This window comes from Carassius auratus, unplaced genomic scaffold (assembly GCF_003368295.1).
Source record: "Carassius auratus strain Wakin unplaced genomic scaffold, ASM336829v1 scaf_tig00007301, whole genome shotgun sequence".
Taxonomy (NCBI): domain Eukaryota; kingdom Metazoa; phylum Chordata; class Actinopteri; order Cypriniformes; family Cyprinidae; genus Carassius; species Carassius auratus.
In genome coordinates this window covers 584,786-601,935 of record NW_020523831.1, presented here as the reverse complement: position 1 = coordinate 601,935, position 17,150 = coordinate 584,786, and the positions used below count along the sequence as shown (strand labels likewise).

General features: G+C 35.9%; 1 protein-coding gene and 1 long non-coding RNA gene across 7 annotated transcripts in view; one reads left to right on the top strand and one right to left on the bottom strand.

Moving 5' to 3' along the window:
* LOC113071429 (zinc finger CCCH domain-containing protein 13) overlaps nucleotides 1-10,142 on the bottom strand; it is a 40,402-nt gene extending 30,260 nt beyond the window's left edge. For 2 of the 6 annotated variants that reach the window (XM_026244789.1, XM_026244791.1), the window contains exons 1-4: nucleotides 9,646-10,142; nucleotides 4,858-4,951; nucleotides 2,540-3,854; nucleotides 1,143-1,221 (exon numbers count right to left, since the gene is read on the bottom strand). In XM_026244789.1, coding sequence (XP_026100574.1) covers nucleotides 1,143-1,221; nucleotides 2,540-3,846 — 1,386 coding nt within the window. In that variant the 5' untranslated portion in view covers nucleotides 3,847-3,854; nucleotides 4,858-4,951; nucleotides 9,646-10,142. Of the gene's footprint in view, nucleotides 1-1,142; nucleotides 1,222-2,539; nucleotides 3,855-4,857; nucleotides 4,952-5,252; nucleotides 5,374-8,045; nucleotides 8,190-9,645 lie in introns of those variants that run through there. The other 4 variants (XM_026244788.1, XM_026244785.1, XM_026244787.1 and 1 more) reach the window with 4 other exon arrangements.
* Nucleotides 10,143-13,635: 3,493 nt separating this feature from the next.
* LOC113071431 (uncharacterized) lies at nucleotides 13,636-16,377 on the top strand. The gene is made up of 5 exons (XR_003280089.1): nucleotides 13,636-14,170; nucleotides 14,536-14,631; nucleotides 15,110-15,148; nucleotides 15,471-15,530; nucleotides 15,694-16,377. It is a non-coding gene; the product is annotated as an uncharacterized LOC113071431 (long non-coding RNA).
* The last annotated feature ends 773 nt before the right edge of the window (nucleotides 16,378-17,150 follow it).

The window sequence follows — 17,150 nt, the reverse complement described above, 5'->3', positions numbered from 1 at the left end:
AGTTTGAAAAGGAATATATTACGTTTGTACTCCAAAGGGCAAATCAGCCACAAAGAAAACGCAATACAGACTTATTTGAATAAACAACAGATTGTCAAATCTTGCAAATTACTTATCTAAGTTATTATTTTACAGAGAAGGGTATAAGAAAATAACAAAAGGAGGAAGTACTAGTTAATGACAGATGAAAAAAACTGATATGTGAAGAACTGTACTAAAAAAAGCTTTAATAAACAGAGAAAGTACTGCAAAGAGGGGATGCAGACAGAAGCAAACATTAAGGGCACATGAAAAGGGAGAGGAGCTTGACGCGTGTGACTGAGAACAGTGATACGGGATCTGTATGCTCTTTGTCAAAGCTCATAAAGCAGGGTTGGGCATGAACGGTCCATAATCAAAGCGTCCTCTTCTCTCACAAACTGACCTTTCTCACCCCCACTCCCTTCGAAGCGTGCATGTTTCATAATAACTATATGACTAATGCTACAACTCAGGTTACACGTCTTTGGAGTGCCGCACCTTCCGTGACATCAGAAGTGCCTTTTTCAACCTCATTTGTTATTCCTCTATTCTTCTCTCTCTCTCTTATTTTTATTTTATTTTTTATTTTTTAAAGAGTGATCAACATTTATTTTGAGGCTATGACCACAGTAGGGCAGTTACTGTTACAAATGTCATAAAGGCCCTCTTTCAAAAGGAATTTTCTATTTACTTAACAATATATTGTTTTACTTTATCAAACACATGACTAGCATAGAAAAAAAATCTCTTGGAGTAAGAACACAAATACAAATCTCTGAGTATAAAAAGCTACATGTTTTCTGTATTAATGAAAAATGCAGAAAAACAATATCAAATATTCAAACACATGTTTCTTCTTTTAAAGCATTAGGCAGGGCTTTCTGCCACAAATGTTACAGGAAATGGAAAGCGGGCAATTACTATAAGTTAAATTAATTGCGATAGACTTTCATAGGCAATTAAAGTTATACTCTGGTGTCATTTGTTTAAAAAAATATATATATTAAAATGTTAAAATTTTTCATTGAAAACTTCTAAACACAAAGCATACCTTACTGCACTTTGCAAAGATGTTTTATTTTTGGAAGTTTGATTATTAGCAGTGTTTCAAATTCCCATACCTTTTTGCTGAGATCTTCTTCAGCCTGCTGGGGGCTTTTGAGCTCATAGGAACTATGGCTTTCAGGCTCTGCCTCAAATCTGTAAACAAATCAGAATAATTGGAAACAGATACTGTATGTGACCCTGGACCACAACACCAGTCTTAAGTCGCTGGGGTATATTTGTAGCAATAGCCAAAAAAAAAACATTGTATGGGTCAAAATGATAATTTTTTCTTTTGTGGCAAAAAGCATTAAGCTATTGAGTTAAGATCATGTTCCATTAAGATATTTAGTAAATTTCCTACCGTAAATATATAAAAAATTTAATTTCTAATTAGTTATATGCATTGTTAAGAACTTAATTTGGACAACGTTAAAGGTGATTTTCTCAGTATTTAGATTGTTTTGCACGCTCATTGTCCCCCCTGCCCACTCCCCCTCTGGCCTGCACTCAGATATAGGGTTTCAGCATTCGTGCCGGAGCACGCTTACGTCATTATGGTGCGACGGTTTCGGGATAAACAGGAAGAGCGACGCTCTCTAAACACAATGGAGTCCATCGATCTGTTTTCTTTGTGGATAATTTTGTGTCGTTTGGTCCACAGCCCTCTCACAGCCTGTTGTTAAACAGATGTGTCGCCTTAGTGGCGCGAAAATTTTCACGTAATCGTGCTGCTCATATGAGGATGTTTGCAAGGTACCAGCTGAAGTGCAGCAAGGACTTTGCAGTTTTTCGTTTTTATGCGTTTTGCACCTCTGCCGTAGACCAAAGCGACCCTTTCCCTGCCATGTTTATTTTGAAGCGTCGCAAAACCGTGACGCAACGCGTCCTTTTCCGTGCTCCGGCACGGTTAGCGCTCACACTGCATGCGAAACTGGCTAGTGTGAGTACACCCTAAGACTGGTTTTGTGGTCCAGGGTCACATATATAATACTATTGCTTTGATTTTCAGAGCAAAGATTTTGAATTATGATAGTAATTAGTATTATTACATATTTGTGTACTTTTGAGGGAAAAAAGGGTATGCGAGACATATTTACAATTTTCTGAATAATCTGTAACAGCACATACATAAACATAAAGACTCACTTTTTTGCACATAATGCAGATGCTTTACTTTTTGCACTAGTAATAAAATGCTTCATTTTACTTCCTTCTTTGTCAGGAAGTAACCTTCTTTGTCAGGAAGTAAAAGAGATGTTGCCCACCACATCTATTTTATTCCCACAGAAATGCTTGAATGCCATTGTTACAGCTGAAACTCATGTTTAAAAACACGAAGGCAGTAAAAATACTGCAAAAGTGTGCATATTAACTATTACAGTTTACGCATATTTGCATACAACATGAAGCTGATAACTGATTAACATAAATACAACTCTAATAATGACTGTTGAAAACCATTGGACCTTACCTTTTAGCGCGTCCAGATACTAGGTTACGTGGCTTACATTGTGGCTTCTGGGGTGGTGACAGCGCAGTAGGCACTTCTTCGGTCAGTTCTTTGATTCGCTGTTTCACCCCCACCGCTCCATCAGTATCAGAGACAGACAGCCCCGGTGAAAGAGGCTCAGTCCCTGGAGTATCCACACGTGCCACTGAGGAGGAGGAGGAAGAAGAGTCCAAGAGCAGGCTGATGCGTCTCTTTATACTGCTACTTCCTGTATCCTCAGGTTTAGAGTCTTTCTTTGAGTCCTCATCTTTCGATTCAATCTGTTGAGTCCTTTTCTCAACCACAGGGGGCTTATTTGGCCCTTCTGCCTTTTCAGCACCCTGTTCTTTCGCTTGAGTCTCAGCTACAGCACCCTCTGGCTTTTGAGGAGTGTTTTCTTTGCCATCCTCCTTGGCAGGTCGCCGGTTTAGGGACAGCCCAATTGACTCAAACTTTGAGGTAAGGTCAGATGAAAGGGGTCGTCCCTTTGTCCAACGAGGAGCAGGTGTAGGGGGCACAACCTGAGACTCGGACTTAGTGGGGTTTTGGAGGAACACAGCTGAAACCGGTCTGGGTCTTGAACCTTTAGATTGGGGGCGAAGAACAGTTGGAGAACTCTCAGCCTTGGCACCTGAATCCTCCTTACTGTCCTCATCATTCAGTCCGACCTCTGATAGGAAGCCCATTGATTTAGCACGAGTGATTGAAGGGCTGGGTTGTTTTTTCCGAGGAGCAAAAGGCCATTCAGCACCAGGAGTGGAGGCCTGACCAACGGTTTTGGGTCGAGCTGGTGTGGCTCCAACGATTGTTCTTCTCGGCACGTCCCTAGTTTGGGTTGTTCTTAATTTGTTGGAATCAGTAGAGTTGATGGTAGGTGCTGGTTTAAAGGGTTGTGCTACAGGTTTGTTTGTTTGTCCGCTGGGCTTCGGTCCTGTTTTAAAGGCAGTTGGTAGACTGGGTTTACTGGCTGGCTGTGGTTTAGGTGTGCTAGACAGGACTGGTTTGGAGGAAACTGGTTGACTGGATTCAGGTTTTGGTTTTGGATGTGTTTTTGGAGCAAAAATGGAGCGTAAAGCAGGATTTTTCTCCACCGTGAAAGGTTTTGGGGTGAGTCTGGGCTTGGGGCCTGGAACAGGTTTGTTAGGCTCTGAGGGAATAATAATTTGCCCCTGGGTGCCATCTGAACTTTCCACCAAGCTCTTATTGCTAGAGTCTATGAGAGGGCTAAGGTGCAGACGACTCCCAACCACACATGGGCGCCCAGCATCAACCTCAACCTGGGCAGACATTTTGCCACCTGAAACAAGAAAAAAAAATTCCAGAGTTTGCGAACAATCACTTAAATTAGTCTCTTTTTTTCTGACAGCGAATTATAGATCACTAGGCTGTCTGTTTATAGAAGGCAGTCCTAAACTGTCAGGTGTTTAACTGTATGTGGCGACAGATCTCTTCCTGCACTCCATTTGTTTGTTGCCAAATCTTTTCGCTGCTCATTTGCATAAAGTTACGCTCGGCTCAAACATTGTTTCACTGCCAACTGTCACTCATGTCACCAGAAATCACGGGCTCTTATTGAAAATTATATTGAGTTGCCTTTTCATAGCTCAACTCAGCTGAACCCTCCTTTAGGTTGGCGGGAAAAGTCTGTAGTCAGTTGAAACCACTGGCCAATTTAAGCACTGTCTAAAATCCAGCACGCTGAGCAGAATCTCTGCACTATCATTTCATACTGCAAACAGTGTTCTCAGAAATGTTGTTGTGGTGGGGTGTGTTTATGAAGCGGTTCTTTTCCTCTCCTCTGCTGTGGACTTTGCCTTGGCAGATACAGGACTCAGAAGAGCACATCGAACGCTTTAATGACACATCATTAATCACACCGTGAGAGTGCGTGTGTGTACGGGTGTATTAAGTCAGCATGATTAGACATTGCTCAGAAGGGTGGGATCAATTTGCTGAATTAGGAGTCCAGACTGAGACTGTCTGTGCTTAAAAATCCTGCTACTACAGGCAAATACACATCAAGCAAAAGGAATTCACAGGAGGATCCAGAGAGCCATATTTGCTAATGCAGTACACATGTCGCTCTTGGAAGCTGTGCACTATTACAAACACTTGTTCACACTTAGATGGGCACGCAGACTTTTACAGCACACATACACTTAGATTTTACACGGTAAACAAACGTGATTCATAACACATTCACCTACCCGTGTAAATGCACATGCGTTTGCCATGCCTCCCCTTGCAGTAAACAAATTGTGCTTTGTCTGCAGTTTTCCAACACCACAATAATAACTCACCTGCTTGGCTGTCAACCGTCTGCAGTGGAGCCCTGGTTTCTGTGGTAACCGCAGAGTGATGTCATATCATACGGAGAGGAGGCGGAGCCAGACTCTGTTGCAGGGAATACAGCATGGTCAGACACAGTTACTTTAAGGGGTCTCCACACATGCACACATATACACACGTAAACTTGTTGTCAATGATACAGTTTGTACTAGAAATCGTTCAATATCATAATTGAAAAGTCAAACGAGAATGTTAAAAAGATTTGAGACTTCGCACAGATTCAACCACACAAATACGTATCCGAGAGCAACACAATTATGCAACATGGAAATTAGATTCATCAGTCTCTTTTACAAACAAATGAACACCAAGAAAGCAGACACACTGATCGAAGCCAGATATTTACCAGCACTTGACCTACATCTACAGAATACCAAGAAAACCGACACATTTGATATGTCTCCGGTAGTGAAATCTTAGCTGTGTGGTTGCGCAAGGGGGACAGAAGTAGTGACATGGAAGGAGGGGGACGGCCGACAGATGAACAGAAAGAGGGAGAACGACTGCAAAGTAAGGAAAGGAGGAGGATCCTGGTCTGAGTGCACGGACTGGCCGTCGCTTGTTGACAGGAAATGACTCTGCAGCTGGAATGTTTAACATCTACAGCTTGAGTGTTTAGGGAAGTCGCTTCTGGCATCCCGTGGAGACACGTTTACACACAAACATGATCCAGCTTTTTTCACATTTATGGTTTTAATTGTTGATTATTAAATATATCAGATTCCACATTACACTAATATTAGACCCACAGTACAAAACATTTTTATAATGAGCCTAAAGAAAAGCTTTATATTCTTTAGATAAAATATTATTTAAATAATATTTCGATAAAATATAATATTATATATGTATAATATATACATTTAGTTGATTTGTTTGTTTTGTAAAATATTACCAGATATTTATTTCCCCCACTCAATTGTATATACAGAAGAAATCACTATCATTCAATCTATATCTAATGAAATATATCAACTACTAGGTCCACATAAACCTGATTCTTGTTTGGTGATGGGCACGCACTACTTTTTTTTTTTTTTTTTTGCGAGCATGAAAGATTTCAGTGCTACCAATTAAATTTGTATACAGCACTCAACTTGCAAAACTTTCCCACCATGTTGAACCTGGTCTCAAAACGATGGCCTGACCTTCACCATCAAATCAATTCTGCACCACACAGTCAAGCTCTTGGAACATAAACCAAGGCTGTAAATATCAACAACTGTCACTTAAGAAGAAGCTGACAGAGATCTTGAGAAAATCAGACCATAAATCGAGTGACTCTGCTCGACGTTAAACATGTTCTTCAACTAGGAGTGGCAGAATCAAAGAGTAACTGGGTTCACAAAGATAATCATATCCATTGTGCAGTTATCAAATGGAAATTACTGTTCTCCAATACCATAAAGATTTAATGGCTTTAGGAGCCCTATACAGAGAGATAAAGAAGAAAAATTAACGAGAAACATGCTTGCAGATTATTCACAATTACCCAACCATACATAACATAACACACCCAGGGTGTAAAGTGTCCTTTCTAACTTACTGATGATAACATCTTTTTCACTGGGTTTATTTTCATTTTTATTTATAAGGACGTAAAAGTTTAGACCAAAGAGAGGGGTATTAGTATCGCCCATACACCACCCAGGTCACTTTTTACTCCTTTCAGTTTAATTTAGACACTACAAGTACAAGGTAAATATGCCATTGATCACCATGAGGTAAATTTATCATCAGACAAATACTGAGCTCTTGTTACAGTGAATGTTACTACTTGAGTAAAAAGTAAATGGCAAAAACTATGGTCAATCATGCTTGTGAAGAGACATCACATCAGTCTCACAACAGAGTCTTTGTCCTAAAGCGGTACATTTTAAATGATTTAATGGACCACTGTTGAAGACGAACTTGACTTGAGTGTGAAGAAAGTATTTTATATACTAAATATACAAGTGTCAAAAAACAGCTGCTGCTTAATTTAACATTAAACAATTTTAGGTAACAGATTTCAGGTTATCGGTACAGCTTTACATACTCAGGACACAAAGGTTGCTTTGTATTTGTACATCAAAGTACTTTAAAGGAATAGTTCACTCAAAAATTTTGATTTGCAGACGATTTTGTTTTTTTTTGGCCATCCAAGATGACTCATCCGTAGATGAGCTTGTTTCTTCATTAGAACAGATTTGGAGAAATTTAGGATCCCTTGCTCATCAATGGATCATCTGCAGTGAATGGGTGCCCTCAGAATGAGAGTCCAAACAGCTGATAAAAACATTAAAATAATCCACAAGAAATCAACACATTACAGACTGATATTTTAGCCAAAAGCGATGGTTTAAAGTTAAAATACCTTAATGATGAATGTTTCTTACAACCACACAGCTTTTAACTTTAACAAGACATTAATTGATGGACTGGAGTTGTGTGGATTATTCTAATTCTTATATCAGCTGTTTGGACTCTGATTCTGACGGCACCCATTCACTGCAGAGGATCCATTGGTGAGCAAGTGATGTAATGTTAAATTTCTCCAAACCTGTTCCGATGAAGAAACAAACTCTACGTCTTGGTTGGTCTAAGAGTACATTTTCAGCAAATTCTTATTTTTCGGTGAACCAAAAATCAAACTGTCTTGAATTTCAGTAAATGTAAAAATAAAAATATATAATAATAATTATTATTATAATATCTAATTATTGAATACAATGAAACGCAGAAATGTCTTAAACTTTCAGTCTAGTATGTTTAAGGTAAGATATTTTGCATTTTATTGTATAATTCTGTCAAAGTATTCATACTTTAACTTTTACTTTAAATTCCTAAGTACTTTTACATTCAAGTGGTTCGATGACGACAACAACAACAGCGCTCTAAACCTCGCCCTCTTTCCAGCTAACTTTACAAAGAAAATCTCTGAGCTAAAAATATATTTTTTAAACTGCTTAAACTGCTTAAATAAAAGTTAATAATTTTTATTAATTTATAATAAAAATATAAATTAAATTGATTAAGTTAAAAATAAAATAATCATATAATTAAAAATCATTTCAAAAAGGGTAGTGAGCACACGTGATTGACACACTAAGAAAGAATGTAACAATATTATGTATAGTTTTACCATCTTTCAACTAACCTGGCAAAAAAAAGTCAGCAAGAACCAACTGACTGCCCTGAAGCCTTTTTACACCACTGTGTTTCCTGTCTTTTTTTCAGTCTGTGTGCGCTCAATTGACACTCTGGTTCAGCCAGTTCTGCAGAAGGAAAATACTTTTCATGCTCGACTGGAGCAACGGCACAAATGAATGAACAGGACTGGCAGGCTTTCAGCACACACACATGAAGCTCATCCCCTGAACACACACCTGACTCCAGTCATCATATATCTGTGTGTAAATAACCAGCAGAAAATCATTTAAAGCACACCAGCTAGGAAAGACTACTGGGAAAGTGGAATCACGTAGAAAAATGTGAATATTAAAAAGTGAAAAGATATATGAATATGCTGCATTTGGTTCCATTCATTAGGATTAATTTATCTTGATCAACAGCTCACACATATACTAACATTCAAAATGTGTTCATGTTTCTGAAAGAAGTCTATTATGCTCACCAAATCTGCATTTCCTTAAAAAATATATTAGAAAATACAGTTTTTTTTAGAAGACACTGTTTTCTATTTTAATTCCTGTGATGGCAAAGCTGAATTCTCAAGTCTTCAGAGTTGCATGATCTGTCAGAAATCATTTTAATAGGTTGATTTGCTCCTCAAGAAACATTTCTTTTTATTATTGTTGTTGAAATCAGTTATATTGCTTCATATTTTTTGTGGAAACCATGATGCATTTTTTTTCAGGATTCTTTTATGAAAAAGAAACCTTGTAACGTTATGTTAATATTGTAACATTATAAATGACTTTACATTCACTTTAGATGAATTTACAGCATCCTTACTAGTTAAAAGTATTAATTTCTTAAAAAAAAAAAAAACACTAACCCCAAACATTTGACCAGCAGTGAGATGATACCATCCCCTTCAAAGACAAACTCATGTACTGTATGCAAATGTTTCTAAATAGAACAAAGCTGACAGAGAATGTTGTAAGACATCCAAACAATCTTACAATATTACCAAGAATAAAATCACAGATCTTAACAACTGATCTACAGCTTGACTGACTGGATAAAAACTTGATTAACAACTACCAGAAATCAACTCAACTAATTGTTATTCTGAAAGAAATAACAATTATATTAAGCAAAAAAAAAAAAAAAAAAAAAAAAAAAAAAAAACTCTACACTATAAAGAATAATGTATGCAGAAATGTAAATACCACCATGTTTCAAACTTAATGTCCATCTAATGCATGGTGAAATAAAACACAACAGTGGTTTAACAGAGTAAGAAGCTTTCACAATATTTGTACTTTTGTTTTATTTCTATTTTATTGACAAGCTATTCCAATACTACTAATAGCCATAATACTTTTCCTGAGAGAACCTGAGAACACATAGAGTATCTGTGGTAGTTTGGCGTATATTGTGGTTACCGTGGTACATTTGGTAAAGGTAGGAAATGTAAACAAAGAAATGTGGGTTTCTTTGTTAGCTGATTTGACTAGTTAGCCTGCTTGATTAACGTTACTCACTTTAGTGTGGAGAACAACTGAGACAGCGCGACGAAAAGCAGCTGAAACACAAACACAGACAGAAGCGCAACATTTCACTTTACGCACCTTTTCGTCAACTTCAAACAGCCGTAAGTCTGTCTGTGACACCTGTGTGAGAGCTGTTTGGGATCGGAGCTCAACCAAACCTCGGTATTGTCCGTCGGGACAGGATAACGTTAGACCGGAACGAGCGCCCGTTCGATCGCGGATTAATGTTCGGCACAACACCGGTGAGTCGCTCGTAATTTAGGTGCTCTGTCCTGCATAAATAACACCGGGACACCATTCCTCACGTCTGTACCTCCGGATTAACTTCGGTCTTCCTATGAACACTCTCAGAGGCTGGCTCACACAAACTTGCTAAAACAGCCGGAAGGCGGTGTGGGATCGCATTGCACGGAAGGATGGAGGATTTGTTTTGGTACGCCAGACTGGGACAGTGTAGAGGGGGGAGAGTGAGTCACTGCGCCCTCCTGTGGAGGATGATCAAACAGGCCAAGACAAACGGGATTAGAGGATAATGGTCACGTGAGAACGCGAGCGTTCTTTATTTCCACCGGTTGCGTGCTTGAAGAACGCACGTGACAGCTCGCCATACGCTTAGTCAGGTAAGACAAACTGCAGAAATTGACTTTACAAAGGCCAAACAAACACACATTTATATAAATTAATCTTATCAAAAATGCACGTTTGATTTAGTAATGATAACAACTAGTTGTATTATATTGGCCCATGCCTCTATTTAATTCAGTGTGATGTTATTTCATAATTTTAATGAATTGTTGCCGAAGTATATTGCATATAATACAAATAATTAATTATTACTTTTGAAGCATATATTTTACCACGGTTTAAAGAAGTGCACCTATTTCTAAAACTATTAGTAATGATGACAAATACATGTCATGTGGAGATACTGAGACATTGTGTGTGTGAAATATTCAATTAATAACCGTATCATGTGTCTGTGTGTCTTTACAATAAATGACAATGACAGTATTAGAAGCTAGCATCACACCTTCCCATCTCATTTCTGACAGAAAACAGAAATATCATGTGGGATGAGAGAAGATCAATATGTGTGAGGATTAAAGTAATCATGAAACAAATGAAACAAGTCAAAACATGTACAAATTCACACTGTTTCTCATTCCTCATCTATAATCATAAATACTTCTCTGATTATGTTTAAATATATGTTTCCCTTTATAGTGAGGAAGGAGAAATCCTCAGTCGCCTGAGGTCGCTTTAGTATATAGGGACCAATTCTCACTATTAACTAGTAGCTTATTCACATGCATATCACTAGAATATTGGCTGTTTATTAGTGCTTAAGCACATATTCTTCATGACCATGCTCTACATCCCTAATCCAATACCTAAACATAACAACTTCCTTATTAACTAGTAATATAATTAGGAGTTTATTGAGGCAAAGGTCATAGTTAATATTGAGAACTGGACCTTAAAATAAAGTGTAACTGAGAAAACAACTTTTATGTTGAAAAAGAAATTGTGACTGTTAATGCACGATCACAGGCCTTATAATCAACGATTACATTTAAACAGCTTAAACACAAATTACTTTTACACAGAAAACGGATTTAAACTGAAAACCGTTTTGCAAATAAGATTTAATTTGTCATCTTTTGAAAGGTAAAATATTGCCTTGCGTGTGATGTTCTTCCATTTTCTCGTGTTATGGCAGATCTCCTTTAGGAGCTTGAGATTGCAGATGTTTCCTCACCTTTGACCAATGAATTTCCATGATGTTTGCACAACCTTTGCAGCCTTATAAATTTTATTACATTTGGGAATGTTAGGCATTGTGCATTGATAGCAAACTAATGATTTATGTTCTCACTTTTTAGTGATCAAAGAATTTCTCCCTTGCTTTCTTCTTTAAATAACATCAAAACATTAGAATATTTAATGTTATTAAATATTCAATACAAATTAAATCTCTGTGATTTTAGATAAATATTTATTCCATTATGGCTACCATGTTTTAAAACATGGTTTTTAGTACACTTAAAAGTGAATCTAAGTTTTTATCTTAAGAAACGTTTTTGTGTACTTAAATAGATTTTCTTTGATGTTTTACTTACTGATCAACCAGTTTTGGTCATGTCAAGGGAGTATTTTTTTTTTTTTTTTTTTTTTTTTTTTTTTTTATGTTTAAAAAAAGAAAAAAAAAAATTATGCATTTTCATGAATGCTTAACTCAGTCTAAGTGATGACAATTCTGCCATAATAATCAGGTAACATTTTACATTTATAATTTTATATTATAGAATGGGCAAACTGGTTAGAGATGATAGAAAGACAACATTAAGTCAAATTACCACTCGTTACAACCAAGATATGCAGAATACCATCTCTGAACGCACAACACGACAAACCCTGAAGCAGATGGGCTACAGCAGCAGAAGACCACACTTGGTGTCACTCCTGTCAACTAACGGAGACTACAATTCACACAGACTCATGAAATCGTGTTTTTGGGGGGTCTTAGGGGAAGTCGTGGCCTAGTGGTTAGAGAGTTTGTCTCCTAACCCCAGGGTTGTGGGTTTGAATCTCGGACCGGCAATGCCACGACTGAGGTGCCCTTGAGCAAGGCACCGAACCCCCAACTGCTCCCCGGGTGCTGCAGCATAAATGACTGCCCACTGCACTGGGTGTGTGTTCATGGTTTGTGTGTGTTTACTGCTGTGTGTGTGTACTTTGGATGGGTTAAATGCAGAGCATGATTTCTGAGTATGAGTCACCATACTTGGCTGTATGTCACTTCACTTTTATTTATTTTTTTACAAGGCCAAAACCAACTAAACACACACACACACCTGCAAGTGGTTAAATCCACAATGCATTTGTTGACAGATTGTTGTATTTTTCTTGTTGTATAATCATTAATAATTTATAAACAGAGAATACAATATGCATAGGTGTTGACTTGCACTGCTTGAATGAGATACAGTATCAGTGATCAGCTCAAATCTCAAGCCAAGTCAAATGTATTTGTATCTTTAATATTGCACATTGTTTCAAAACAGAAATCACCAAAGGAGCTGAATCACAGAGGTCACAATATGGACATGATGGTAGAGGCAGACAACACTAATGTCAATGTGACAGAAAAACTCAGACAGAGCAAAGACACTCTTTAAGAGTCATATTTTAAGGTAAACCTTTATAGATTAAAGTCTTTTAACTGTACTGTGGTTCTTCTTTTCTAGTCAGTGCTGGGAACACATCAGTACCAATAAGACAAGCATGTATCTCTCACAACTGAGCAATTCCATCCTACAAGATTTGAATGTAGTGTGTATGACACTGCAAAATGTAATGTCATTAAATAATTAGCAGTAGGTTGTTGGTGTTCTGTGTGGTGAGAACACAGAATCAATATATTGAAAAAGCATTTATAAAAAACATCATTGATGCTACCAATTTTCATAATTTGCATATTTTCAACAACAGCAATGAAACATTTCCATTTAGAGAATATAAGTGAAAAAAGACAAAGTTACAATTAAAACGGTTTTTATGTTTTGTATTTTGACCACTATAAATGAACTGTCCTATCATACTCATTTTCACTGCTTTTAAGTAGCAAATTTAACATTATGGTCCGGTTTCACAGGCAGGGCCCAGACTAAGCCAGGATTAGGCCATAGTTCAGTTAGGACATTGAAGTAATTTTTATAATCATGCCTTAGAAAGAAAAGAAAAAAAAAACATTACCTGTGTGCATCTTTAGACAAAACAAGGGCACTGATATATTTCAAGATCAGTCATTGCAAGTTTCTTTCAGTTAAAACAGCTCAAATTTACACTGTAGTCTGGGTCTAGGCTTAAGCCTCGTCTGTAATTCAATAGACATAAATAGTCGATTGTAGCCTACATCGTGTAGTTGAATCCTTTATCAACAGTCTTTTCTCTCTCTCTTTCATACTAAGGGTATGCTTCAAAGAAATGCACAGGCAAAACTGGAACTCACTGATCTCTTAAGTCAACATAGAAAAGGACACTAAGAAGAAGTGTACCGTACTTTTGTTTAATGGCGAGTTACAGTTTTAGTAAACATTGCCACCTAATTAGTGGATATGCAATTTTCTTTTTTTAATCTTATAGTTTAATCTTTATTTATACAAACAATATTTATATTGTTTGATGCTAATTTTGAATGAAAAAGATTGACTGAACTGAAAAAATATGTGCTTGCAAAGATAATATGAATATAATATTTTTAATGTTTAGTCTTTCTTCAACATTTGTTATAGAGATGTATGTCTATATACAAATGTGATCCCTTATATTGAAAAAGTCCTGTTGCGAAAAAAAAAGTCAATAAGTAAAATAAGCATTGCTTACTAATCAGATTCATTTGGTCATATTTAAATAGGTTTGACTTTTAATTTAAATCAAGCATTGTTCACTCTTCCTGCTAAACGAGTTTTGGTCATGAGGTTTGGGAAGGAAGGTTTTGTTTTGTTTTTCTGTCAGCATTTCCTTCTACTTGTTGCTTAATTCGGTCAAGTAACACCTCTCTACTCAGAACAGGGATAAAGAATAGTGCCATCAAAGTCAGGTAAGACATATTATTTTTACTAAACAAATACAAAAACAAAACCTTCCATGCGTAAAATATTGTGGCAAATGTGAGCAGTATCGATCTGTCAATGAGTACCTGTTTAGTAACAGTCATAGCTATAGTTTTAATGTTTTGAATAACTTTTGTCATAAAACAAAAGGTAATTAGAAAATATGGACGTGATTTACTTTAAATGCACTAAACATTCACCCTATTGGTATTTAACAATCTGTTGTACATTATACAGCAGTCCTTATTGTGCTATATGTCCATAGAAAGAGATCAGTGGTAAGGTAAAAAAAAAAAAAATCTTAAGTCAAATTTCTTTGTGCCTTTCAAAATATACACTTTTTCTATCACAGATGTCACAGAGCTGGAGAATGTAGATATGATGGCAGAGGACACTGATGTTAAGGTGAAAGTAATGAACAGACAGAGCATAGACACTACTGCTAACTGTGAGTACCTGAAATATAATACAATACCTGAAAGCAAGCCTGTACTATTACAGGAACTTCATATAGTGAAATATTCTCTTTCAACAGTCCTGTTGTTCTTTTTAAAGTCAATGCTAAGAACCCATCAGTGCCAATTAGAGAAGCTAGTGTCTCAGATAGTGTCTGAGGTATTTTGTGATGCATGACACTGCAAAATGTTAAATATGCAAAAAAATATATAAATGAAAAACAAAAACAGGAGTGACAATATAATTTATTTTGTATCTTAACCATTATAAGTGAAGTGCTCTGTCATGCTACTCTAAGTTTATTTGAGCTCTTTAAAAAGAAAAAAAAAATCACTTAAATAATAGTCAACATACAGTATTTAATGCTTCTGAAATAACATTTCTTATGTAATGGACAACCACTGGGTCTTAATTCATACCATAAGCTCATTAAATATTGTATTTCATCTGTGTCTCGTCTTCTTTTCTAGTCAGTTCCGAGGACTCAAGATTTAAATGTTGGTGTCATGGTGAGTGAATGTATTTCAATCCTTCATCCTTGAGTTTTAGAACTGATTATGTTGAAATGTGTACGTTAAAATGTGTTCTATATGGTGAGTTAATATCTTAAAATGTCTTTCATCTGTGTTACAGAATGAACATGTTGAAAAACAACTTATTTGATAAATGGAATGCCTTTAGTAATATTTTTGTAATAATATTTCGTTTTACACAGAGAATGTAAATGAAAACCAACGAAAGGAGTGACAATAGAAATAAACAAAATCTTAAGTCTCTCATCCTTCAGATAGAATGCATTCAATAATATTTTTGTAATCAATTTCCACACAGATGTTTTCGATCCAAACCGAAGACCAGAGAAATTTAGTCCATGACTGGATGAGACAATGTGTGAGTATTCATATGAACAAATACATCACTTAAACTGAGAACAAAATTATGCTTTTCTAAAAATAAAAGCAGTTTAATTCGGGATGAGTTTATTAATTCGATTTATTACTCAAAATTTGAAATGAAGACAAAAATAGTTAATCTGAATGCCTTTCCTTCACAGTATCTAAAAGAATCTCTATCCTCTCCATTAAGTCAGTGGACTCAGGATATGCTTCAAGAAAATGCACAGGCATTTTCTTAAACTCTGAATGTGAATAATAGAATAAAAAAATGATGCCACTACTACAGTGTAACTGTCCACTCCAGGTGCCACTCCAAAATATCTGAACTATGACCGCCATGAATGGGTTTGTGATTCAGTCAGAATCATTTGAAAAGATCATAACACACTGAAATGATATTCACCTATGAATATCCACGATATGACTATGAATATCCTTGAAGTTATCTTTACCATCGATCTGCTAAGCATTATAATGTTTGAAATGATATTAAAGTTGTAAATCTAAATATCTAAAAAGGTATGGTATCACTTTCTAAGAAACCCGTATTTATAATGCATTAGGACTCTTAAGGCATTATAATGAATTAATAATGCATTATTGAAAAAAAAAACGTATAATATGTTGTATCATCTCATAAATAATCATAAGAACTTTTTTAATGTATTATACAGTACTTATTTGTGGTTATAGCTTTTAAGAGTATTATGATTTAGAACACACAACAAAGATGTTGCATCCACATGAATTACAATGAATTATATTTCCCATAATGTATTATAAGTCTCATATCTTGCCATTGTTTAAGATCGGCACAGTAATTCAATACATCTACTTAGTGTTTTTACTCTAAAATGACAAAAACCAAAAGGCTTTATAATGTGGTCTTATTGTTTATAAGTGGTCTTTTGTCTGCTTTAAGTAATGTATCTTCACTTTATTCTACCAACCATAATTTAAGTCTATGAATACTCTAATGAGAGTTAGTTGGCATTTATTTACAAATCTGCTTATAGTCAATAAACTAAGGGGACCATCGAAATAAAATGTAATTTAATATATGTAAAAAAAAAAAACCTACAAAAAACTCTAGCTTTTTTCATTTGAAAGTTTTACAACTGATCTTCAACTAGCTCATTTGCAGAAATATTGATATTAACCTCACAGGAAACACTCAAAAACACTCAACATGTCATTAATCCATTGTAAATTAAGTGGATTTAATATGGTATTAATTGTGCATTATAAATAATCATACTCTTAAAAGTTATAACAACAAATGTGTAAGTATTATAATGCATTGGAATTGTTGTTATGATTATTTATGAGATGATACAACATTATGCATTCATTACAATGACTTAAGAATACCCTTATAATGTATTATAAATACAGGCTTCAAAGGGGACTTTTGCAATATTTTTTTCTAACTTTAGTGTACCTATTTGTTGTGTAGAGCAGTTAGCTTAGCAAGATACATTTTGATAGGGAAACCAACCATTAACATTGACCTCATTTGACCTGAGCTCTGTGAATTTTATCATGGCCCTGTGCAATTAGTAATGTTCATTAGCAATTTGAAAATTAACTAGGTCTTGCGCATACAGGCATCCTA